The following is a 25765-nucleotide window of genomic DNA, read 5'->3' as shown; positions in this document are numbered from 1 at the left end:
AGAGCGTGAGCAGGGAGAGGAGCAGAGGAGGAGGGTGAGTGCAAACCCAATGTAGAGCTGGATCTCACGACCCTGAGATCAGGACCTGAGCAGAAACCAAGAGTCAGATGCTTAAAGGACTGAGCCACCCAGGTGCCCCCTGGAGAGGTTTTAGATACTCTGAAATGTTGAGTAGAGGGAGTGCATTTTCACAATGAAAGAAGAAATGGGCTGAGATTCTCGTGTAAATACAAAGACTCTAAGGTGAAATTTACTAGGCTACAAATTGGGTCATTTTAGCATGCATATGTGCACACACGTGGTCTCTCCTTAAAAGGGCCATTTACTAGTTCCCCCAATCCATAATTTTGCTTTTGTTACAAGGACCGCAAAGTCAGATGCTGTAAACTAGGCTGATGCCAGAAAGCCCACGTACTACTTAGTCCTGGCCAGAATTGTTTTCTAGATCCCTTTGGGTTGCTCTAAACATTCTCTGGCTTTACATTCTAACCTGGCATCATTGGAGAGAAAAATCTTTCAGAGGCAGGTCAGCACCCCGGACAGCAACAAGCTCCCTGCCAGCACCCAAGAGAAAGTTCCAGCATTCCCCTTCGCCCAAACACCTCTTCAGAAGGAACTATCTCTCAAACACTGAGCAAGCTCAGTCAAGAAGCTTCAAATGCTCCTCACCAACCACTCAGTCAGGGTCAAGATTCTCTGCACTCTGGCCCCAGCCAGTCCCTCCAGTCCACTGCTCTAGCCTGGCCAGTGCAATGCCTGACCACAGCTTCCCTCCTGTAAACCTTTGATTTTGCTCCCTTACCCCACCAGAAAGGCCCATTTCTTCCACCGATTCAAAACCTACCCATCCCTAGAGCCCCAAACCAGCCCCTGCTTCACTTCAAAACCTTCCCAAAGGACTTTAGTCTACATTAATTTCCTCTCTTCTCTGATATCTCAAAGCATTATTGGTGTAGATAATGCTTTAGGGAACTTAATTACTTATCCTCTTGCACAATTACTAGGTTTATCTGTAGTTTTTAAAGTTCCCAGTGGTCCAGTATGTGGAAGAGCTACCTTTTCTAGCAACTAGCCATGCAGCCACAAGCAAAATACGTAGCCCTTTTGAGTCGTTTCTTGATCTGTAAAATAATGATCTTGGATTAGACCATCTCTAACATTCTACGAGATTAAAGATGCTCTCAAAACAAGAAGCCACCTAGAAGTGTGCCATGCAAATAGTAGAGTCTTTGAAGACAGACGGCAGGTGCAACAAATATATATATTTTATAATATATTTTTAAAAAAACCCACAAGGCATAACCCAGGGCTTGGGTCATTCAGAGAACTGGTTTAGTTCCCAACATGAGTCCCAAAGCCTTCAGTTCCACTCAGTGTGTGATGATGATCAGAAAGAGATCTAGTTTCTGTCCTGTCCTTGCCTACGTCAGCATCGGAAAATTGCCTGTGGCATCAAAGGCATTTTCTTTCATAAAGAACATGTCACCACCAATGTGTGGAAAAATACCACACAATGGGTATTATAACAGTGTCTCTCATATAAACACAACAACTGACCAACAGGCCGACCAACAGCTGACAGCAGTGTTAACTTCACCACTAATTATGCATAAGCCCAGACAGACTCTGGCAAATAACAAAAGGCATCATCATCTTTGGTGATGCCCCAAAATAAAACGTTGTCTAGTCTCACAGGTAGAAGTTCCAAGGTGGACAGAGAACTGACTTAAAATTTCAGCTCAATACTATACTTCCTGTCAAAATCCTAGTTATAAAACCTCCTCATGTTTAAAATCCTATTCTCAAAGCATTCAGCTTATGGACCTACACACGATAAGATACAGGGATGACTCTTCCTCCCTTGCACCTGGAGAAAGTAAGGCTCACAAATGTTTTGTTGTGTTGCAAATAAAGATCAAACTAGAATCAGAATCTAGTCAGAATAATTTCACTAATCATAGGCAACATGCATGCACAAACACGGACACGCAACACATACGCACACTCTGAGGACTCTTAGTAATATAAAGAGACGAGTTATGAAACTCACTGACCCTGGAACTGGAAGATTCCACTGAATACTTGCAAAAGATGCTACTGCCAAGGCAAATTGGCCAGCATCAGTAAAGAAGGAGGAACTCTTACCGGGAAGAGTCCTTGGAATTGCTCTGCCAGCCATTCACTCGCATCCCAGAAAATCACAAGATCAGAGAACAAAACTTAGCATCTGGTCAATCCACCCCCCTCCTTGGCCTAAACTAGATCCAGGACAGTGAGCTCAGCACAAAAACCATCCTGCTTTAGGCCCTTCCCCAAGCTGGCCATGCTAAGTTTCCAGAAAAGGAAGGCAGGGAGACTCCAGCACAACCAGGTTAGGAGAGTAAAGACTCCTGCACTCAGGGTCCTCTACAATTACATCTCCATAAATCGCCCCAGACACATACCTCACTGCTGAATTACACGCACCTAATACCCAAGCCATACCATTTATTCATCCTGACTCAAAGGTCCCCTGCACATTCCTGCTCTTACTCCAGGAGTTCTGATTATTAAGTCTTCAAGTTTTGGTATCTCAAGACCTCAAGTACTTCCTCTCACAAGAGGCTTTTCCAGATCACCTATGCCCAACATAATGTCCTGCCAATCTTCTAGCATTTACTGCCTGAAATTAGCAAATGTTTCTTATATCTGAACACATATCTTCTTTTTAGGGAGGAGGCGGGGTCTCACGACCCTCCAGAAGATGATGCAGTACCACTCATGCACACAGCAGGTGCTCAACAAATACTCGGTGATGATGATGACAATGATAGGACCTTCTCCAGAGATTCATCTGCCACTGAAGGGCAGAACTAGGTATGAAGCTCTGAACATGGGGCTGGGTGGGGCCGGCCGAAACAGCCCAAATGGGAGCCCACATGGCGGACAGCAGCTCACACAGCCTTCCTCCAACTCTGGGTGACGGGACTTTCCTCATTCTAAGACTGAGTGAGAAATCCTCTCTCCCTACCCCTGAGCCGCTGATCCCAGGCTGTTTATCTCGTTAACTCTGTTTATTGTGATCCTGGTAAGAGGTTCTGAAGCCCTCCAAGCCCCTCTCTAATTAAATTCATTAGAACAGATTGGGGCTTTCTTTCTGCATCTCAGAAAAATTAACAACACGATTAGCATCATAATGACGGGGAGAGGGGCTGCCAGGGAGGCCTTTGAGGAGGGGCTGGCCCAGCCTGGGAGGGGATGAGTGAGGAGGAGCAGGTGAAGGAGGAGAAGGCAGATGCTCAGGCAGCTGCTTCCCAGAGAAGGGAGCTGTAGGACCGAGGAGGGGATGATAACAGCCCAAGGGAATGAGCCCACCGCACCCCAGGCACTCTAACTTTATCAAGGCATGACATTTGGGAGAAGAAGGGCAGGACAAGAAATCAGTCAATGACATAAATTCCAGAGACGTGAGCTTCTGGGACAAGAGACTTCGAGCAATCTTCTAGTTTTACAGAGAGAGAAACACATTTAAGGTCTGTTAATGATGGGGCCAGACATAAAACTGAAGCCCCTCATGCTTTTCATGGTGATGTCCTTTTCCTGTAAGACTTTACTGCAAGGACCAGGAGAGAGCAGGCTAGATGAGGCAGGTCACTTCTTTCCAAGAGAACCTGAACCCATCAGGTTTTTATTTATATACCTGGTGGGTTCCCTCATCTAGGATACTCTCCTCTTCTACCAGTTCTACCAATACTTCAGGGCTCAGCTCCATTCTCACCTCCTCTGTGAAGAGCAGCTAGCATTTGATGAGTATTTATTTTTTTTTAAGATTTATTTATTTATTTGACAGAGAGAGACACAGCGAGAGAGGAAACACAAGCAGGGGGAGCGGGAGAGGGAGAAGCAGGCTTTCCCACTGAGCAGGGAGCCCGATGCGGGGCTCGATCCCAGGACCCTGGGATCATGACCCGAGCCCAAGGCAGACGCTTAATGACTGAGCCACCCATGTGCCCCTTGATGAGTATTTATTACAAGCCAGGTACTCTGCTGGGGCCTTCGCTGCCTTATCACATTTAATCCTTATAACAGCTCTGCAAGGTTCATGTTAATATCCCCACGTTACAGGTGGGGAAGCTGCAACTCCTCAGCTAGTAAATGGAAGAACCAAGGTTTGAATGTAAGTCTGACCTCAAAGGCTGAGTAGTCTCTACTATGTGGATCACCTCCCTGACTCCACTAGCCATACTCAGGGATCACTCCTTCCTTTGAAGTTCTACTCTCCAGGGTCTGAAGACTTAATTACACACTGTCTTACATGATTCCTAAGAGTTGTCATATGTTTCCATTTATTTCCCCCATTTGAAAGCAGGAACCATGTTTCTGTATCCTTCAGAAGGACATAGTAGGTACTCAAATATGCATGCTAACTGAGCCTTTCCAACAGATTTTCCTAGAGAGCCTTGGGCCACTGGATAAAACATCCCAGGTTTTTATTCTTCCTCTCCTATATATTATAGGAGAGGTGCATGGGCTTCGATGGCAAACAAAAACAGGTTTAAATTCTAGCTCTACAACTTACCTGTTCTTCAATCTTAAATAACCACCTTTCTGGGTCTGCTTCCTTATCTATAAAACCAGAATCCTGGGTGGCTCAGTCGTTAATCGTCTGCCTTGGGCTCAGGTCATGATCCCAGGGTCCTGGGATCGAGCCCCGCATCGGGCTCCCTGCTCAGTGGGAAGCCTGCTTCTCCCTCTCCCGCTCCCCCTGCTTGTGTTCCTTCTCTTGCTGTGTCTCTCTCTGTCAAATAAATAAAATAAAAAAATATATATATATATATAAAACCAGAATCCTAACAATACTTCTTCTTATAGGGTTAACCCTTATGAAGATTAAATGAAATGATGCATATAAAGCACATAGTAGAGTGCCTAGCACATAGCAAACAATCTATAATGATGACTATTATAGTATGACACTTTTATTTTTCTTGGCCTGCCTCAAGATCTAAGGAAAGGAGAGTGGCTCAAGAGTTCTCAAGTTGGCTGGCACAATCTGACCGGTGCTCCAGGTCAGCAAAGCTTTGGAAGTGCCTACTCAAGCACCCAGCATAGCCATTAGCTCCCAGAGCTCTCCCCTACAGTCCCAAGGACCAAGCCATATGCATCCAATCTCTGTCCTTGCAGCTAGGCATGGGCTCTAGCTGGGCATTTTGAGTAAATGCTCAAAAGTTTGACATCAAGCTGCTCTGGCCAAAACAGGGTCTATCTAAACAGTGGAATACAATCACTCCAGGTCCTACTGTCTACCATGACCCCTCAGCCATGCTCCTACAATGCCAGGAACTCACCTAACCTCTGTTATAGCATTTCTGGTACTGAATTTTAATTTGTTTTCGTTTCTGTCTCTCCGACTCACTCATACACTCAACCCCTAGCACAATTCCCGGGATATATTCAAAGACTCAGGACACACTAATGAAATGAACTAAATTTAGTGTGTGGGGAAGAAGGGTGCTCCTCAGACAGATACGACTGAGTGTCTCCATCCTTACATTCTTTCCCAGTTCAAATATGGATGTTCGTGGTGACCTGTGCTCAAGAGTATAACTTCAAAACCACCCCCCTCCCCAATCGGGACTTCTCTGATGACTCCCACCTGACTCTGACCTCCCCAGGACTCCAAGACCCTTCTCCACATACCAGAGCTCCTGATTTTCCTACTTATCTTGTTTCTGAGCATGCACCTGTACATGTTACTTGCTGCTTCCCCATCAGATAGTGAGCTCCGGGAGGGCAGACTGGGATTCTTTTCCTCTGACTCCCTCTAACATTCTAAGCATACCCAGACCACAATTTGCCCCTAAAATACAAGGGCTTAGGAGATGGAAATGGGAGAGTTGAGTAGCCTTGATCTTGTCCCAGAGTTCCCTCTGGGTCCCTCCTCCCATCAGGCTAGGGCAGCACCCAGTGAGGTTCAACTGTCCAAGGGACATTTCTCTTCCCCCTAAAACCAGGGAACTGGTAATATCTTATATATGTCACCTCCTCTTCCATCCTTTTCCTTAGTCAACTTCAGGGCCAGACCTGACCTACTCTTCTGGAAAGAATCACCCAGTCGTCTTCACGGTTCTGGAGGAGAGGAGGCGGATACCACGGGAATGAAGGATCCGCCTCTCAACATCCTTGTCCAGATGTTCTCACTCAAGCTTATCTGTGGCATTTGTTTGTTTACTTGTCTCTCTTTTCCATGACACTGGGAGCTCTAAGAGACCAGACGCTGCCTCACTTTTCATCCCTACAATCCCCACACGGAGCAGAACAGCACACTGTGGGGCTCATTTGTATTTGCTAAATAAATAAGTATGTAGCCGGCCTTAAGTTCTTCTCACTTCTCTTCACCCCCACCCCCCACCCCAGTCCTCCAGGCCAAACAGACTGAGGACTGAACTTCTCTGCTTCCCCCCCTTCTGGCCTTCTGGTGTCCTAAGGATTTCTTTTTTCTAAAGACTAAGTGATGATCCTCACATCCCAGCTCTCGGATGGTCTTGGAGGACAGTGGTGCCAAGGGAAGGGAACAAGATGCAACAACAGAGTGATGGGAGCCTTGGAATTCTGTCCCTCCGTCACTGCAGGAAAGGGACCTCCCTCTGCACCTCCTCCTCAGACATCCAACCAGAACTCCCCCCACCCCAGAGAGCAGCCACCTCCTCCCTGTGCCCCTGAACACAGCAGCCCCAGAGGCCAATCTGCTTCAGCCCACGGGGAGCTCTCTTCACCTTGCTCCAGCTCTCCGGGGAGCCGGCTCGTCTTTCTGTGTGCCTTGGTTTATCTCTGCGAAGCCTCTGTGATGCCAAACAAGGGATGTGGGGTGAGATTCATTGCGCAGAACCAGCAAAATATGTACATTGTTATCAGAATCCCCCACATAACCTCAGCCCCAATCAAGCATTTCAACGTCAGAACCTTAATCCAATCAGCTCTCCAGACAGCTCCAGGTGTTGCCTCCTCCCCGGGCCAGGAAACGCCTGGGGCAGCTTCCCTCCCCGCCCCCTATGAGGGGACGGGGCGCAGAAAGGTGACAAAGGGTAGGACAGCCATCCCCCTAGACGCACGTCCCTCCCCCCCCCCACCAGGCAGTGCCTAAGTCCCCTCCAGGGTTGTCGCACGTGAGCTGGAGTCCAAACGCTTGGATTTCTAAAGTGAGGGACTCTTAGAGAGATGGGACAGAACCCATCAGCAATATGCTCTTAACCCCTAATTTAAGCCCTGGGGATTTAGCTGAAATCCCCAAGACAGGAATTGGGCTGTCATTCCCTGTCCGAGGGAGCAAACTCAATTATGGGGTTAAATGTGAATGAGTCTTTTTCCTCATTTGTGCTATTCTCATTCTTTATCTACACACACACACACACACACACTTTCAGCTGAATCCAAAGGGGAAGATATTAACCCCTCAGAAGTGCGACTCAAGGAAAAGAAAAAAAGGAAAAAAAGAAAACCCATCAGTTTTCTCAACACACACACACACACAAAGAAGTGCCAACTTGGTCAAGACAAAAGGTTAGAATGACACCACCCCCCCATCCCCCCACCCCCCGCATTTCCTTCAATTCCTCCTGCAGTGCAATTCCACCAGATCTAACCATCCCCAAACCAGAGGGGAGGACGGGTCTCTGCCTTCCCTCTTCTCCCGGCTCCCCACTCCGACAGCTGGTATGGCCCCTATCCTCGGGAGCTTCCACTCACCACACACATTTTCCCTGGGCTTCTCCTACTCATCTCTCAAGTTCAGTGGGTTCTGAACCTGCCAGTCTCTGGCCCCATACAAACAATTCAACTCCTGCCCAGCCATGTCTCAAAGGTCTGCAGTCTGCCCCCTTGCTGGAGCTTTGATTGGGCCCCAGCAGGGCTCAGCACAGTTCCAAGGGTAGGTAAGATACATCAGGCCCTCATCCCAGGCAGACAGACAGGCTGGAAAGGGGCACTGTCATCCACTCCTCCAGACTGAGGGAGGAGGCATCTCTGTCCAACACACACACACACACACACACAGCTCACTGCCAAATGCCAAGGAAGGACTCAGGAGCAGAACCTGACTCAGGGCAGAGGAGGGGCTGCCATGGGGACCAGAGTCTAGGTGATTCAGCACTCTGCCCTCTCTCAGCCCAGCCCATGGGCCACACTCATGACAGCGCCTGATGCCAAAGTGCTGACTTGGAGGCTGAGGAAGAATTCTCTCTAAAATCCAAGATTCTCCAACCCTCCAGTGGGGCTCCGCATCCAGGCCTTTGCATCCCAGGGCTCAGAACAAGACCAGGAAGAGGCCCTCAGCCATTCCCTTGGACCCTGCCTCTTGCCCAACCTAGTTTCACTATGCTTAGCACTCCCTCCCCCAGTCCATCTAGGAAACAAACCTGAACAGCTAGGGGAAGAGGGTGGCCGAGGAGGAACATAAGAGGCCTACTAGCCCCCAGCATCCTTCACCCCCAAACCGTGAATTGGATCAAACATGCAGAAAGGGGTTATAAGTGGATCCCGCAACTGCGAGTACATCGGGCCTTCAGAGCCCCAGGCCTCCCCAAGCAGGGAAGGAAGGCCCCGCGTCAGGTGATGGGGGCTCAGTACAAGCCGTGTGGCTACACAGAGCACCAGGAAGGGCAAGTGGGAAAGGTGATGGGTGGCAGGCCAGCTAACAGCCCAGGAGGGGAAGACAGGGTTCTTGAGAGGGACTACGGTGCAGAAGGAAACCAAGAGGCAGCTGGGAAGGGGCTGGGACAGGGTGTGCAGGGGGACCTGGGGAGGACAGAAACTGAGGGAGCAGATGGAGAGACAGGCACACGGAGTGATGGGGATATGAGATGGGGATGAGGACAGGGGAGGCCAAGGAGAGGGGCTGACGGGAGGGGTAGGAAAGATGGGGTCATACAAAGTGGGGTGTGGAGGTAAACAGGTATAAGGGCAGGGCTGTGGATGAGGCAGGGACAGAAGGCAAGGGGAAGAGGTCGAGGATGCAGGAAGGGGGAGGGGAGGCCGCCAGTGAGACATTAAGGGTGTTGGGGTAGGTAGGGGGGTGGGAGCTGAATGGGGGTGGGTGCAGATATCCCACTGGGGATGGATTCTGGGCAGGTGATGGTGTGGAGACGAGAAGGGACGGGGATGGATTCTGGGCAGGATGGATTCTGGGCAGGTGATGGTGTGGAGACGAGAAGGGACGGGGATATGGTCCGAGGGGGATGGGGACAGGTCGGGGGATGGAGACGGGCAGAGGAGGGCGGGAACAAGGGGGTGTCGCTAGATGGGTCTCCACGACCCCCGTTCTACCGCACCCCCACCTTTCCGGTATCCGCGCTCGCCTACCTCGGAGGGCGCCGGCTCCGGCCCTGGGCGCAGTCGGTGCTGTCCGCCGCCGGCGCCGCCACTTCTCCCACGTCCCCTGCAGCGCCTCTCGCCGCCAGCCGCCGCATTAGGGCAGAGACGAGCCCGTGCGCGTCCCCGGGCGGCCGGCGCGCCCCCGCCACCCTGCGTGCGCGCCCCCGCGCCCCTCCCTTCGCGCGCCTAGCGGGGACCCGGACGGAGGAGGGCGGGGGAAGATACTCCGGGCGCCGTTCCGCCCCGCGCGTCGGGGAGCGGCTCGCGAGGCCTGCGCCGCGGGGGGCACAAGCTCCGGCTTTCTCTCCTCACCCAGCCACCGGCATTGAAAAGGAGCGTCCGTGAAGCCCCCGCGGTATCCGGTTTTGTCCTGTAAATGCCCCTCCACCATCAGACTGTGACTTCTTGGAGGCAGAAATGTGTCGGAGAGCTTGTGTTCCCAGGGAGGCTTGCTTGCTTGGGGTAGGCTCTCCAGGGACGTTAGTTGACTGAAGAATTGTTGGATCCCGAATTGGGGATGTAAGAAAGTTGTGATTCCTGCTGGGGCTAGCGTGGTCTTTTAAAAACGGGAGATTTTGTTCTGCCCTATGGGGGCCCAGGCCCCATCCCAAACTTGAGATAGGGTGGAAGAAATCCAGTGACTGGGAGGCCAGAGATCTCAGTGTTATTCCTGGCGCTGTGACTGTCTCTCACAAGGACATGACACTTCCTCAGTGTCCTCCTCCACTGAACAGTGAAAAGTTGAGGACAGAATCCTCCAGGTAACTGACAAAATGTTCCGCTCTTCCGTTGGCTGCTTTGAGACCTGCAGTCAGAGCTATCGGATAAGGACTGTGTCATGGGAAACAGAGGAAGGTCCATACGGCAGGGCCTGAAAGCATAGCTGCCGGTGGGCGTCAGGGACCCTGGGCAAAAGTTTCTGCAGGACCCCCGTCTATATGAACAATCTGATCTCACTCAAAATCTTTTCTCAGCATCATTCTGGCAGCCTGACCTCACACAGTCCTCTGACCACAGGCCCTGGGATGGCCCTGTAGCAGCCAGTCTTGGGGCTTCTGGGGGTGTCTGGTCAATGCCGTTGGGGAGAGGCAGGAGGGAATGTACAGCGTTGGAAAATTCTCTGAAGGGGAGAATCTGGAAACTGGGGAGCCCCATCCAGATGACACTGTCCCCAGGCACTGGAGGGACACTTAGAGAACTTAGAGAAAGGTGCTTCAGAGCACCAGGGCCCCTCAGGCCTGAACCCAGGGCAGGACACCCCTCCCTTCCTTACCAGAAGTGTCCATGTGGCTAGCTCAACAGGAGAAAGAAAATAATTTTTCTTTTCTAAGCAGTCACTGTCCCTTAGCCGCTGGGTTTCTTATATATATCAGTCACTTGCCTTTTACAGCACTAGGACGTAGGTATTTTATAGGCTGTATTGCACAATGACTGTGGCATCAGCTCCGAGGCAGCCTGCTGGGGTTCAAATCCCACCTCCACCACGTCAGATCTGGGTCAACTTGGGCAATTTACTTATTTTCCTTTTATTTCTTTTAAAGAAATATAATTCAAGCTATACAAGCATATAGCTGAATCAGAGTCAAATCATTCTATGAGATTTCTTATAAAATACGTTTCCCTCTTGCTCTGCCCTCTCCAGAAGCCATCACTTTCAACTCTTCTGAGCTGTTTCTTTGGCTCTTTTCCTCCCTATCTCTAAACAACATGCTAAATTGCTACTTCTTGCTTCTGGTTTAGGCATTATCTCTTGATGAATAGTGAAAACCCTATAAAAGACACTCTTTCAGCCCTGCCTTCATCTCTCACATAGCCTTCCTGTCCCCCTCCCGACCTCCCAATTTAGTCACATCTTGATATTGGTTATATCAAAAGAAATATTTATTATGACAACTTAAATCCTATTCACAACTGACTTTTTCATTTCCTGCAAACTGTGTTTTTTTCTGGACTTAATAATTTTCATGTTTTGTTTCCTTGTTTTATGTACAGTAATTATAATTCAACTCTAAATTTTCCATCAATTGTCTCTATCCATATGTTCAAAACTGTCAGAGATTCTATCAGATTTATATCCTTGAAGATTCTCTCTGGAGCATTTTGACAGGTTCCAATCTCTATTGGTTTCTCTATGTGCAGGACACTGCTATTGACCTCGTCAGGCTCAGTTTCTTCATCTGGAAAATGGGGTAATTATATTACCTCATAGAGTTGTTGTGAGGATAAGCAAAATAATTCATGTAGCACAATGTTTGTCATATAATAAACACTTAACAAATATTGCCTTGTTAATTATTCAAGAGGAGAAACCCAAAGCTCAAGTAACCTGCCCAACTAATGGCTCAAAACCCAGACGTGTCTGAAGGCTCCTACTTAAAACTACTTCACTATTTTAGGGCAGGCCCTAAAAATCTTAGATATACAATGTTAGAATCTTCCAGTATGGGCAAGTTGAAGAAACACAGGATTTTCCAGGAAAGTCCTGGCTGACCAGCAGGGTGAACATGGGCAGATCACCTAATCCCTCTATGACTTACTTTTCTCATCTGTAAAGTGAGGATAAAGTGAGGACCAAGGAGATAAGACACTTTGTAAACCAAGTGCTCTGCACAAATGTTAGCTACTCATTCTCTTCCTTTCCTTAATTTTTTTTTAATAGCTGAGATAACCGAGTCCTAAAGAGAAGATGACGCAGAGAGGAATCATGCAGTGATTTGCTGGTTCAAACTGAACTGGAGCTCCTATCTCATGCCCTTAGCATAAAGAAGTAAAGTACAGGCCTAATGGGAGTGTAAGACCCCCAGATGCCCAGATGGGGAGGAGGCAGGGGTTTCCTTGGCCTCAGTGTCCCCAGCCACTGGCCCGTCCTGATCAGGGGACACCACCTGCTGGTGATGGACACTGGGGATGAAGGCAGGCCTGGATCTGGTGCAGGCTGTTCTGCTAGTGTGTCAGGAACAGAACTTCTCGGTGCCAAGGGCAGACAGTGGTTGCTTTTTTCTTTCCAGACATTCATCTGGCCTTCCTGCTTCCTTTTCTTCCCTGAGTTTGTATTTTGAGTTCTAGCTGAAACCCCAGTGGGCATGGACTCTGTTGACCCTAGACCTGAAACCCTACTCACTGTGTCCTGTCTCCTGGTAAATGGCAAGTCACCAATGACTTTCACATTCTCTAGCATGTCATTGCTCCCAATCAATGGCAAAAGCCCTGCCTAACCCCAGGCTCAAGTGAAGAGAAAGCCCCATGCACTGAGTCTCAGATGCAGTAGGACACTGGGCATGCGTAGGGATGGTGGAAGCAGAGGGACAGGGCTAGGCCTCGGCAGTGTCTGTTATGCCCTCCAAGCCACTCTCCTGCACGTGGCCCTCAGAAGGTATGGGGAAACTGGCTGTTCCGTGCATTTGGGGTAGAGGCTTAACTTCATACAGGCTTTAGGGAGAACAGTTTGGCGGTACCATCAAGACTTTGAATAGACCCTTAACCCCATCAGTGCCACCTCGAAGAATCCAGGCTGTAGAAACACTAGCACAAGTCACAAAGATGCGTATGCATAGGGGTGTTCTCTGTAGCCCATCCAGAGGGCAATGATCCGACATGTTGTGTTAATTTGTGCAATGAAGAGGTATGGAGCCACTTAAAAAAAAATGCACACACATCTTTTTTAAAAGAAGAACAGCTTAATAACAACATGTAGGGTATTACCCTTTTCTGGGGGAAAGTAAGTTGGTATAAGGGGTGGGAAGAAGAGGAGAGAGGGAGTGATGCCCTGGGCCAGTTTAGATGAGAACTGAGCACTTGGAGGATATCAGGAGGGACCTAATTTTCATTAAAGCCTCTCACATACCAGGTCCTTTACATCTGTCATATCACTTAGTCGTCACAAAAACCCAGGAAGTTTGGTGGTCATTGCCTCCAGTGTGCTGATGAGGAAAGAGAGACCCAGTGAGGCTAGGAAGATCTCAACATCACACAGATGAGATGTGGTCAAGGATTAACCTGGCCCGAAGAGAGGCCTAGCCTTGCCCTTGGCTTCTGGGAGGTCATCTCTGAACCCATGGGATGTCCTGCCTGATAAAAGTGTCTTTGCCTGGGGGCCTGAGGCCACGCTAGGTAGTCTATGCAAACACCGTGATTTATGGTGGGTGCTTCGGGCACGTATCAGCTCAACCTCCAGAGAGGCTGGAAACAAAGGTTAGCTACACGGGTGGTTAGCCATGTCTACATGACTGAACCTCAGTAAAGACTCTGGACACTAAGGCTTGGGTGAGCTTCCCTGGTTGGCAACACGTACCTGGAACGTAGTGCTATCTCCAGGTCTCCATGGGGAGAGGACAGCTAGAAGCTCTGCATGTGGAGCTCTCCTGAACTCTGCCTCATGTGCCTCTTCTCTGGGCTGACTTTAATCTGTATCCTTTCACTGTAATAAAACATAACTGGGTATTCTAGCTTCCGGTGAGTTCTGGATGTTCTACTAGGACCTTATAGAACCTGACGGTGGTCTTGGGAATGCCCAAGCTTGCGAGTGATGTCAGAAGTGAGGGTGGTCTTGGGGACTGCTGCTAACTTTAAAGATGGTAAAGGGTGGAATTGGGATTTGCACAAAGATCTCGGAGACTCCAGAGTGTGCCCCCTTCCCAGTTCACCACACTCTCTTACACTGACCCACTGGGGACAAGTGCTGTAGGGAAGAAGTTCTGGCACCGTGAAGAAGAACAAGAGCAGAGTGATGGCCACACTCAGCGACAGCAAGGTGGGCGGATGAAAACATAGGAAAGCAAGGTGAGGAGCATGCTCAAAGGGACAATAGAAGGAGTTCCCGGAATAGAAAGTTCCCGTAATCTATGTCCCTCACAGTGCAGGAGGGCAGGAAGGCAGGTGCAGAGAAAGCTGATGGGAGAAGCATCCAGGGAGCCCCGGTTTCTTATAGATCCTCCAAGAAGATACAAGCCATGATAGACAAGCCTCTCCTCTTGTCTCTCCCTCAGCATCTCCTCCCTGCTCCCTATAGGCCAAGAGGGAAGAGCACAGTTCAATTTATATATAGAATTGAGGGAAGGAGGGAAGGAATCAGGAGACTGCCCTTGATCCTTCTCCCATTTGGCCACCCCACAGTGCTGGTGGTCCTCAACAGCCATACGGATGGAGACCTCATGCTTCCCCCAACCCTCTTATTGCCCCCACATCCGGCATATGCTTAGGTACTTAGCCTTTTCTGCCCCCCACCCCGTTCTAGGCTAGAGAGCATCTTTCCACCTGCTTCCCCACTTCCTGCTTTGGAATGTAAAAATAAAAAATAAAATCTCCTTTGGATTAGCCTCCTGCCCAGTACTGCTGAGGGCAGAACTGAGCTTCTGATCACCAAGCTGTTGGCTCCCAGATGCAGGGCCCTCCCCCAGTACATGGAATTAGTCTTCTACCCTAGGCAGGTGACATTCCATTCCCAGTAGACTGGGCAGTAAACAAGGAGGCAGGTGGAGAGGAGGAGAGGTCCCGGAAGAGCAGGTAGCCAGCCCCGAGTCTAGGCGCATGTCCTAGCCCAGTCCCTGCTCCGAGTGAGGCAGAGTGGAGTCACACAGGGCACATTGCCCCTTTAAGACTATCTGCAATGATCATTTGGGGCAAATTGCATCTGCATCAGTGTATTAGAGAAGGATTTTTTGGAGCTGTTCTCTACTGCAGTGGAAGGCCTCCACCTGTTTACCAGCAATAGTAGGGAAAGCGGACATTTCTCTCTCTCCGACTTCCCACCAGCCAGCTGGCAAGAAGACAAGCTCAGCTTCAGACTCTTTCTCTCTCTAAATGTATGAAACCTTGGTTTTCCAGGGGCCTTTAAGGACTGATCTTCCAGGCAGGTTGCTTTCTGCTCCTGTCCCCAAACAGGAGAATGAACACAGTCCCTCCCCAGCTAGGAAATCCTGGCATTTAGAAAACCCTTGTCAAAGGAGCTTTTTCTTAAAACTAAAAAAATAATAATAATATTTAAAAATGGGGCACCTGGCTGGCTCAGTTGGAAGAGCATGCAACTCTTGATCTCGGGGTCGTGAGTTCGAACCTCACATGGGGTGTAGAGATTCCTTAATTAAATAAAACTTTAAAAAAATTAAGAGAGCTTTCTCTTTTGCAGTTGTCTTGCAAACCTACTTGTATGAGTAGCCTTCAGAGTGATCATCACTGCTAACCACAAAGGCATCCGTGTCATCACGATCAAATGGGTAAGATACATTAAACAACTTCTTTTCCTAAACTCTCTCACTCATTTTAACTTTGTGGTGTACTACTATTTTAAGACCCAGCTTAAACACAATTCCTGTGGGAAAAACTCTCTCCTTCTGCCAGACCCAGCCTTTCATCTGGGCAGCAGTGCACACGATAAATGCTCCTTCCCTGCACTCATCACACCGTGTTTCCTTATACGTGTATCTTCCCTGTTAGACTGGAAGTTTCCTGAGAGCAGGGAATCCTGTAAAGCAGAGCTGTGGTGAACATAGATCGTAGTGTGGAATGATGGCAGCCACTAGCTACATGTGACTATTTAAATTTAAATTAAGATAAAAAAATTGTTCAGAGTGGGTCATTCGAAGAACCTCCCTACATGCAGTGCTGTGCTCCTTGCTGGTCAAAGAATTACACAGACATTTGTAATCTAAGACAGGCATGAGACCATCTAGAAGCACACTATAAAGAATGCCCCCTTGAATAAATATGGGCTAAATGAAGTAAGCGGATTGCCATTAGGTATTGTCAAATATATAAAAATTGAACAGACCAAAGGAAAAAAATATAAAGAAGTCTGGTTGTCCTTACAGCCTGAAAACTAATGTGTTTCCCTACTTATATTTGAAATGGACATTACTTTGCTGGAATTATTTCTTAGAGAAATAAACATAGCAGCCAGAAATAATCATGCCGGGTATCAAAACATAGCCAAAGAAAATATTTGTCCTCATGTAGCAACGACAGATCTCTAACATGGAGCCACTGATTTTCTGGGTAAGGTAAGATTTACAATGATCTTCCCTACTGTTTTCCATAAACCATTGCAATGTCCCATCCATTGCAACATTTCAACCTCCAAACTATCTTTCGGATGCTGCCTCTGTACACAGCAAATGTATAAATATCCGGTGACCGTGTGTCTCAGTTTTCTATCAGGAAAATGTGCTTTCTGTGTCTCTCCATCCTGTCCATCTCCTATGGGCTATGATGTTACTCTGCCAAGGGGACTATACATCCAAATGGTCAAGAGTGCCTCCTTCTGCACCGGACCCAAATCAGCGGGCTGGGGAAAAGCAGAGAACACATCACCTGTGGTTTGTAGCAAACCAGGGGTCTTGTGTTCCAGATCCCGGGCTCCTCTGTTTCTTCCCCATCCCCTACCCCGCCCCTCACCCCCGGCACGATTCCTGCTGGCTGCCAGCACTGGGAGCCAGGAGGTAGCAGCTGAGAGCCTGGCCTGTGAGCCAGGCCACCCCCAATTAGTTTATCTTATTAATGCCAATTTATTAGCACAGAACCCCTGGGAGGTGAGCAGGAGGATGTTTTAAATAAGCATCCGCGTTTCCTGTCTGTAAGCTTTACACCTGAGCTCAGTGCTCAGCCAGGCCCAAGATGGGTGGCCTCCTGCCTCCCACCTCCTCCGGGTGGGTGGCCCCAGGGGGGTGGATCTGACTGGGCAGATGGGACAACGTGTGCTTCTCAACACAAGATTTGTCACAATTTCATAAACGTTTGTGCAGGCTTCCCGTTAAGGGTCTTCTAAGGGTTCATTTACAACAAAGAATTTGTCTATCAAATAACAATGGCTTTGTAAATACAATAGCCTTAATAATTAAATCTTACTCCCTCTCAGGGCTCCAAATGGATTAACTTCTTCAAGTTCTTACGTGTTAGGATCCGGGGAAAATGCTATCTTCCCACTAGAGAGTTCCTGGCTCGGAAAGAGTCCTATCATTCACTCCGTCTTTGAGGCTGGGGCTTAAATAAGGGGGGGCCACACGCTTTTAAACACAAGAGTGCATTTTAAATGAATTGGTAAATGGCCATAATTTAACATTATTCCAAGCACCTGAGAAGTTTTCATGGGCCATGAGCTCTTTTTGCTTCATAGGGACCAAGTACCATGACCAGGTAGATCCTACCTGCAAAGGCGTGTGTTTGGTAGAGAAGACACCCCCCCCACACCCTGCCCCACACTGTTTCCTCCCTCACTAACACCAAGCTTTAAAAATTCCAAGAACAAACAGGGTGCCTGGCTGCTCAGTTAGTAGAGTATGTGACTCTTGATCTCAGGGTTGTAGGTTTGAGCCCCATGTTGGGTGTAGAAATTACTTAAAAATAAAATCTAAAAAAAAAAAAAATCCATAGGGCACCTAAGTGTCTGACTGTTGATTTTGGCTCAGGTCACAATCTCAGGCTCTTGGGATGGAGCCCTGGTCAGGCTCCACGCTGGGCGGGGAGTCTGCTGGAGATTCTCTGTCTCCCTCTCCCTCTGCCCGTCCCCCTGCTTGTGCGCGTGCTCTATCTCTCTCTAAATAAATAAATAAATAAAATCTTAAAAAAAAAAAATCCAAGAACAAACACCACCCCTCTCCTTAGCCAGAGAGAACCTTCTCTTAAATAGGCATTTGACCATTGTGTGCATATTTTTGTGTGTTGGGGGGGAATGAATTGGTCTGCAGCAGTGATGTATCGGTAAATGTTTAATATTGGTTCACTGAGAAAAAAAGAGAAGCCCTGATTTGTAGTGTTTTCCAGTTTCTGTGGTGTAAATTCTCCCACCACGGTCAATTTCAAGGTAGCAGCATGAGGAGGTCATTGAGCATGGAGTTGGGAAAAGCTGTGCCGAAGCTCCCCATGATAGAATATCTCCACGATATCAATACCATAGATGTAAATAACCTCAAGATCATAGACCCCCAGCTTAGAATTTCTATTTCCTGGCTCCCACAGCACCCTCAATGAGGTCAGTGTATTATGCCTGTGTTATAGAAGAGGAAGCCAGACGTGGTAGACGTTGGCACTAACTGCGCATACCCACCTCAGTGGCTGGCGCTCCCACCCCCGCCGCCGTGAGTGGGGCAGGAATGACGAAGGCTGATGCCCATGTCCTCTGGAGGCCAGCTCTGGCTGAAGGGAGCACCTCTCCCTGAGATGTCTGCAGGTTACAGTGGCCAATAGTGCATGCAGCGTCCAAGGCCTGGCCCCTTGCTCGGGGCCTGTCATGTGACTACTGTCAGGTGAGTCACATCCAGAGCATCTGTGGATGAGGCCAAGTCTTCACCTGAGACACAGCCTGGTTTGGCAGCCTCCTCTTCAGCATGCTTCCCACATTCCCTTTCTCTGAAGGCCCTCCCTCCCTCCCTCCGCCATATGCATCTGCATTCCTGTCTCAGGCTCTGCTTCTAGGGAACTTGACCAAAGACATGAAGCCTCAGAGGGACAGCCCTGATGTCCCACAGTGACCAAGGCAAAATGAACCCAAGACTTCTAATTCCCAAGAAAGTATTCTTGTTGTCATCCCACAGCTGCTGCTTCTACTTTAAGCCTCTTCAGTGACTATAGAACAAAGCTAAAGCCCAAACACTCGAGTGTGGCATTCAAGGCCCTAGCGCTTTGCCCCCAACCTTCCCTCCCAGCCTTGCTTCCTAAGATTCTCTCTACTTACACCCATGACTTCAGCCAGAGCAGACTGCCTTCTGTTCCTCAAACCTGCCCTGGGTTTCTTGTCTCTGTGCTTTTGATTCTGTTGTTTCTTCTTCACGACAAGTATATTTAAATGTACTGAGTGCCTAGTGCATTCAGGCCCTGTACTCTGGAACAGCAGTCTTCAAAATGGGGCATATCTATCCTTGTAGGTAGCAGAAGACTTTTCAAGAAGTCTGTGCACAAGAGTACTTTTAAGGGAACTGGTCTCTAGGTCCTCAAATTCCACATTTGCACTTTCTTAAAATTGTCTGAGAAGGGGCCTACATTCAAAATAGTCCTCTTCTCACCTTACAAAAGAAAAGAAAATCTCCATTTTACTATGGTGCATTGCCCTAGGGTATAGGAATAATGTTTCAAAAATATCAGTTTTGGGGAAGGCTCCTTTCATGATTAGTCAAGGCATGATTACCCTTAGGATGTTCAGGAGCAGTAAGAAACCATGATAGAAACCCGTAGTTAGGCAAGGTCGGTCTGGGCTTTGGTGCCAGGCAAAAGGCTTTTAGCCTTGGTATGGGAGGAAATGGGGCCAGTTGGCAAGAAATACATAGATACTGGGATTTTTGCTCTGGGGTCAACTTTTCTCTAGCTCCATGCTTTATAACATGGGGTCATCAGTATTGTATGAAGGGTTCTAGACATGGTATATCTCCAGGGATCATAGTTCTTTCGCTCAGATCTGATGGGGACAGAGATAGGATGGGGGAAGTTTAGTAATCTAGCTATTAAGTGATTCTATACATTTTCATGTTAAAGTAATAATAGCTAACACAGGTCATGCTTACTGGGTACCTGTCCCCAGTCTAAGAACTTGTTATCTATTTTTTTTAAGGAAGCTCCACTCCCAGTGTGGAGCCCAACATAGGGCTTGAACTCACCACCCTGAGACCAAGACCTGAGCTGAGATCAAGAATTGGATGCTTAATGGACTGAGCTACCAGGCACCCCAGAAATCTGATACGTATTAAACACATTGAATCACTACATCAAGGCTATGAGGGAACGAAGGTTGAAAATGGAGATAAAGTGCCTTGTCCAAGGTCTCCCAGCTGGCAAATTGGAAAGCCAGATCCAAACCCATGTGCTATGGTTCCAGAACCTGTGCCTTTAAACAAAACTAGATGCCTTCAAGCAAATGCAGATTTGTTTTAAAGTAGAAAGCAAAAGTTGATGACTATTTCAGCTAAAATTTTAGGTTTTCAGCTTTTTGTGAACTGCTTCTTTTCTTAAAGGTGGGCTGGTGTGGGGATATTGTCACTCTACTATGACCTTAGGGTAGTAGGTACAAAATCTTTTTCATCCTTCTGGTCTCTCTTCTGCTGGGTGGGGAACAAGATGAGGGAACAAATGGAGGAGGGATTGAGGATGTCTTGTGAAGGAATAAGGACAGACCCTGATCCTGGGAGTGCCATTTGCATACTGATGAAGTTAATTTCCCTCTGTTTTCCAGCTCATTAGAGATGTTGGGGGCAGAGGGGATCAGGCTTGGGCACCTGCTAGAGTCACTGCATGGGCTATCTCACCACCTGGGCTGTGGTCTTTCTGGGAAAACCCTCCACCAATGAGAATGCTGTGTCTGTTTCATGCAGGGGTCAGCTGGGGCAACCACAGAAGGGGACAAGGGGGCAGGAAAGCCCCTAGAACGATGGGGGAAGGGCAGGGATCACAGTGAAAGTGGAACCTTATGGTCAAGGCTGACTTGCCCTGGTGAACAGGAGAGAAGAGTGTTATGTTTAATGTGGAGGGGAAAGAACAATTCTCTATGTTACAGCCAATTAAAAATATGCTTATAAAGAATTAGGGGCAGGAATTCATAAAAGCATGAACGAATATGTTCCTTTGTTCTACATTCTATTTTTTTCTTAAGACTATTTTTTTAGAGAAGTTTTAAATCCAAAACTGAGGGGAAGGTACAGAGATTTCGCATATCCCCTCAGCCTCACACATGCACAGCCTCCCCCACCATCCCCATCCCCACCAGAGGGGTGCATTTGTTATAGCTGATGAACTACACAGCATTATCACCCAAAGTCTATAGTTTATGTTTCAGTTCCACTCCTGGTGTTGTACACTGTATGGATTTGAACAAATGTATAATGACATGTATCAATCATTATGGTATCATACAAAGTGTTTTCACTGTCCTAAAAATCCTCTGTGGTCCACCAATTTATCCCACCCCTCCCCACCCCACCCCCTGGCAACCATGGATCTTTTTACCATCTCCATAGTTGCCTTTTCCAGAATGTCCCAAAGTTGGAAACATACAGTATGTAGCCTTTTCAGATTGACCTCTTTCACTTAGTAACATGCATTTAAGTTTCCTTCGTGTCTTTTCATGACTTGATAGCTCATTTCTTTTTAGTGCTGAATAGCATTTCATTGTGTGTTTGCAGATCACCCTGCAGTGTGTAAAGCACTCACAGACACTATAAGTTATGAGTAGTTGCCCCCCCAAAAGCTAGGGAAGTGAAGCCTGGAGAAGGGAAGTGAGTTGTTGGAGATCTCACTGTGACCACACAGCTTCCCCACGGGGTGGGGATCAAGGCAAGTTGCGTATATAGGATCTTATGAAGTCATTGCTAATAAACTGTTACATCCAAAACACATTTCTTGTCCCCAGATTGGACTTGTGGTAGGGAAGTGGCCCAGAAGCCAGAAAGGGAGGGTGACGAATGGAAGAAGAGTCCTCTGACTGGTGCCGATGGAAAGCTCAGGGAGCTGTCCTGGCTTCCATGGGCCCCGACCTTGGGGATGAAATGAGACTGGCAGCGACAGCACACTGATCTGCAGAGGACACCCAGCTGGTCACTGAAGACTCGGGATGCGAGACACGTGGAAGAGTGAGAATGGTACAGAAGGCCTTGGCTTTCAAGTTTGATTTAGAGTCTGATTTAGGGAGGAAGCCAGGACTGCAGTTTTGGAGATCCTCAAGACCACCTGCAAGTTCAGCGATTTACTAGAAGGACTCACAGAACTCAGAAAAACTGTTGTACTCATGGTTACAGTTTATCACAGTGGAAGGAAACAGATTAAAATCTGCAGAGGAGATAGCTGCATAGGGCAGGACGCAGGAGAGACTAGGAGCAAACTTCCAGCCGTCCTCTCCCCCTAGAGACATGGGGACAGCACTTACTTCTCCCAGCAACATTATGTGGCAACACGTAGAGAGTACTGCCAGCCAGGGAAGCTCACCCAAGGCCTGGGTGTCATGTAGGTAGGTCTGACCTTGGTGTTCAGCCCTTCCAGAGGTCAAGTTGATGCTGTTTGGCCCAAGGCCTCCAGCATATATCACATTATTAGCATAGACTATCTGGTATGACCCACAGCACCCCGGTAAACAAAGACACTCTTGTCAGGTAGAATATTCCAAGGCCTGAGAGGTTACCTCCCAGGAGCTGGGCAAGGACCAAGTCTTTCCTTGGGCAAGGTTAATACTTTACTGCACAGGGACCAACCCAAGTCACTGTGGTTTCTAGGCCTGGGGGGATTCCTCATCCCTCTTCCCTGTGGACTTTCAGACCCCGGTGCTATGCTCTCCCTGCAGAAGGAACATTTTTAGATTCTGGTCCATACCCAATTTCAGAGGCCAAACCAGACCTTAGCAGGGAGAGACTTAGGTTGCCATAGATCCTTATCTGCAGCTCAGCAACCAGGCAGCCTTGCTGCTGAGACCCAGTCCCTACCTTCAGCCCAGCCGGGTACCTGGTCATCTGTGCTATCTCCATCCACTGAGCTCTTGTCCTGACAGCTTCTCAGACTGACTGTGTGCTCCTTCCTGTGCCTTTCTCTGGGACTGGGGCCCTACTCTGAACCCCCTGTCTATGGTTTGGACCTTGCTGCCCACCTCTTGGCCTGGACCCTACATGTCCTCACCCTGGATTTGCCATTGCTGGGTTGCCCCCACCTGCTTGGGGAATTGCTCGCTCCTGCCAGGCCCTGAGTGACTCAGGCGCTGACTCCTGGACAGAGGCTCAGGGTCACTGCCCAGCAACTGTGGCAGGGACTGTCCTGGCTCCGTGGATCAAAGCAGTCTGGTTGTCCCCTTCGGCCACCATTTTCAAAACTGGTCATACCATATCCCAGGTTATGTTGTGATGCTCTGGAAGGTTCCCCAGGCAAGCTGGGTCCAGTGCTCCACAACAGGAGAAGTTCAAAGAGCCTAACTGACCCACATAAAAATACTGGTGCTCTTACGTTTGTCTCTTAGCGGTGTATTTGTATCTTAGCAGTCATTCAGAGGCTCTTTATGGGGAGTTTTGGCTTCATCATGGCCATGAACTTCAAACCTCCGGAATTCCTCCTGGACCAAAAGGACTTAAAGAAACATAGGTGGGCAATCTCTTATCAGAAGCCCCAGGGAGAGTAAAAACCCTTAGGCCAGATGTATTTTAGAATTCAGAATTGTTTCGATTTTAGAAAGATAATTTGGTGCAGATACTCTATATTATGTAACAACCCCAGTGACGTCTGGGGCAGCACACTGTAAATCAAACACATTAATATTTCTGCAGTGAAGGGGCACCTGGGTGGCTCAGTTGGTTAAGCGACTGCCTTCAGCTCAGGTCATGATCCCAGGGTCCTGGGATCGAGCCCCGCATCGGGCTCCCTGCTCGGTGGAGAGCCTGCTTCTCCCTCTCCCACTCCCCCTGCTTGTGTTCCCTCTCTAGCTGTCCCTCTCTCTCTGTCAATTAAATAAATAAATAAAATCTTTAAAAAAAAAATTTCTGCAGTGAAGTGTATGAATAGTCACACTAAGCAAGGTGAATAAGGCTGTAATTCATTGCCTTATGACAGTTCAGGTCAGGTTTTCCTACCAAATGACTTCAGGTTAAATTAGGTGTTGCTACCATATAAATTATGAAAAAAATTCATTTCATAAAACTTTTTGAGTAGGTTAAATATTTTCCATGTATTCTTTATATAGTTCATAAGCACCTTGAGAACAGGAGTGGTGTCTTATCTTTTGATCCCTAATGCCTACCCCAATTCCTGGCACACACTTGACAATAAATGCTAAATGAATAGATGAGATGTCCTTTCATTTCCCAGATTATTTCCTCATGGGTAATGGGTAACACAAGGGCAAGCAAAGCCCTTCCTGGAATGAGTCATGACAAATGGTTGGTCATTCCGGACAAATCTGTGCAGGATTCTCAACTTTCCCCTCAAACTTCCATGAAGTCTCAATGATTCACAAAACGTTTATTCCTCTCCCTGTGTGAAAAGTAAGCAAGAGCCAAGAGCAGGAAACTGAGAGAAACTTCTACGGAGGGTCACTTGGGAAAGCGGCAGAGCGTGTAGGAAAGAACACTGGGTGGGAGCGGTAAGACCTGGGCTCTGGGCACAGGCTTCTCACTCCCGGGGTCTGACTATTGCTACATCTGGACCTCTTTCCCCACCTGCTAGAAAAGTAGTCCCCAAACTTGCCAGTCATCATAATCACCCAGGGAGCTTTAAAAAATACAGGTTTTGATTCTGTAGGTCTGGGGGTGGAGGGCGGAAATCTTACTTTTAAAAAATATTTTCAGAATTTTAAAGGTAGTGATAAGTAATGGAGGAATATAGCTATATTTGTGATAGAACAAATACCTAGAAATATAGGTGTTAGGCTTCACACATTTTTTTAAAAATTTTATTTATTTATGTATGAGAAAGAGAGAGAGAGAGCTGGAGCAGGGGAAAGGGGCAGAGGTAGAAGCAGACTCCCCACCGATCAGGGAGCCCGCCGCGGGACTCAATCCCAGGACCCTGGGATCATGACCCGAGCCGAAGGCAGATGCCTAATGACTGACCCACCCAGGCGCCCTGCTTCACACATTTTTTAAAAAGATTTTATTTATTTATATGAGAGAGAGAGAACGACTGGTGGGAGGGGAAGAGGGAGAGGGACAAGCAGACTCGCCAGTGTGCGTGCTGCCTGACATGGGACTCCATCCCAGGACCCTGAGACCATGACCTGAGCCAAAGTCAGATGCTTAACTGGCTGAGCCGCCCAGGTGCCCCTGCTTCATACATTTTAATGTTGGATTTTACTCCATTGGCAACAAGGGAGAAGGTCAGAATGAATTGGATTTTAATACTAGTATTAATAATAATACCATTGATTTTTAACAATTCATAGGGTTCTTGCATGTGCAACTACTCATTTATTTATTAATGGTTTTTAAATCTTTTTTTAAGATTTCATTTTTAAGTAATCTCTATACCCAATGTGGGGCTTGAACTCACGACCCTGAGATCAAGAGTCACATGCTCCACTGACTGAGCCAGTCAGGCCCCCCTATTGTTTTTTAAGTTTTAAAATTGAGATATAATTGACATATAATATTATATTAGTTTCAGGTGTATAACATAATTATTATACATAATCACACATATTATATATAATATAATCATTATATATATATTGCAAAATGATCACCAGAATAATCCTTGTTAACATTCATCACCAAAACATAATTACAAAATATTTTTCTTGTAATGAGAGCTTTTATGCTCTACTCTTTTAACAACTTTCAAATATTTAAGAAAGTATCATTAACTATACTCTCCATGCTGTACATTACATTGCTGGGACTTATTTATTTTATAACTGAAAGCTTGTACCTTTTGACCCCCTTCCCCCTCTCTCCCACCCTCCCATGCCCAGCCTCTGGTAACCACAAATTTGTTTTCTCTATCTGCAGGTTGGGTGTTTTTTGTTTCCTTTTTG

The 25765-nt window shown here is 47.7% G+C and overlaps 1 protein-coding gene and 1 long non-coding RNA gene across 21 annotated transcripts in view; one reads left to right on the top strand and one right to left on the bottom strand.

The window, feature by feature from the left end:
* Positions 1–9491, bottom strand: part of NFASC (neurofascin) — a 181278-nt gene extending 171787 nt beyond the window's left edge. For 18 of the 20 annotated variants that reach the window (XM_036075905.2, XM_036075912.2, XM_036075911.2 and 15 more), the window contains exon 1: positions 9337–9491. In XM_036075905.2, the coding sequence (XP_035931798.1) occupies positions 9337–9443 (107 nt within the window). In that variant the 5' untranslated portion in view covers positions 9444–9491. The remainder of the gene's footprint in view (positions 1–9336) is intronic. The other 2 variants (XM_078078295.1, XM_036075913.2) reach the window with 1 other exon arrangement.
* Positions 9492–9570: 79 nt separating this feature from the next.
* Positions 9571–21238, top strand: LOC118525273 (uncharacterized). The gene is made up of 3 exons (XR_004912073.2): positions 9571–10109; positions 15473–15560; positions 19883–21238. It is a non-coding gene; the product is annotated as an uncharacterized LOC118525273 (long non-coding RNA).
* The last annotated feature ends 4527 nt before the right edge of the window (positions 21239–25765 follow it).

Source organism: Halichoerus grypus, chromosome 7 (assembly GCF_964656455.1).
Source record: "Halichoerus grypus chromosome 7, mHalGry1.hap1.1, whole genome shotgun sequence".
In the NCBI taxonomy this organism is placed as follows: Eukaryota; Metazoa; Chordata; class Mammalia; order Carnivora; family Phocidae; genus Halichoerus; species Halichoerus grypus.
This window is presented reverse-complemented; position numbering and strand designations above follow the sequence as displayed.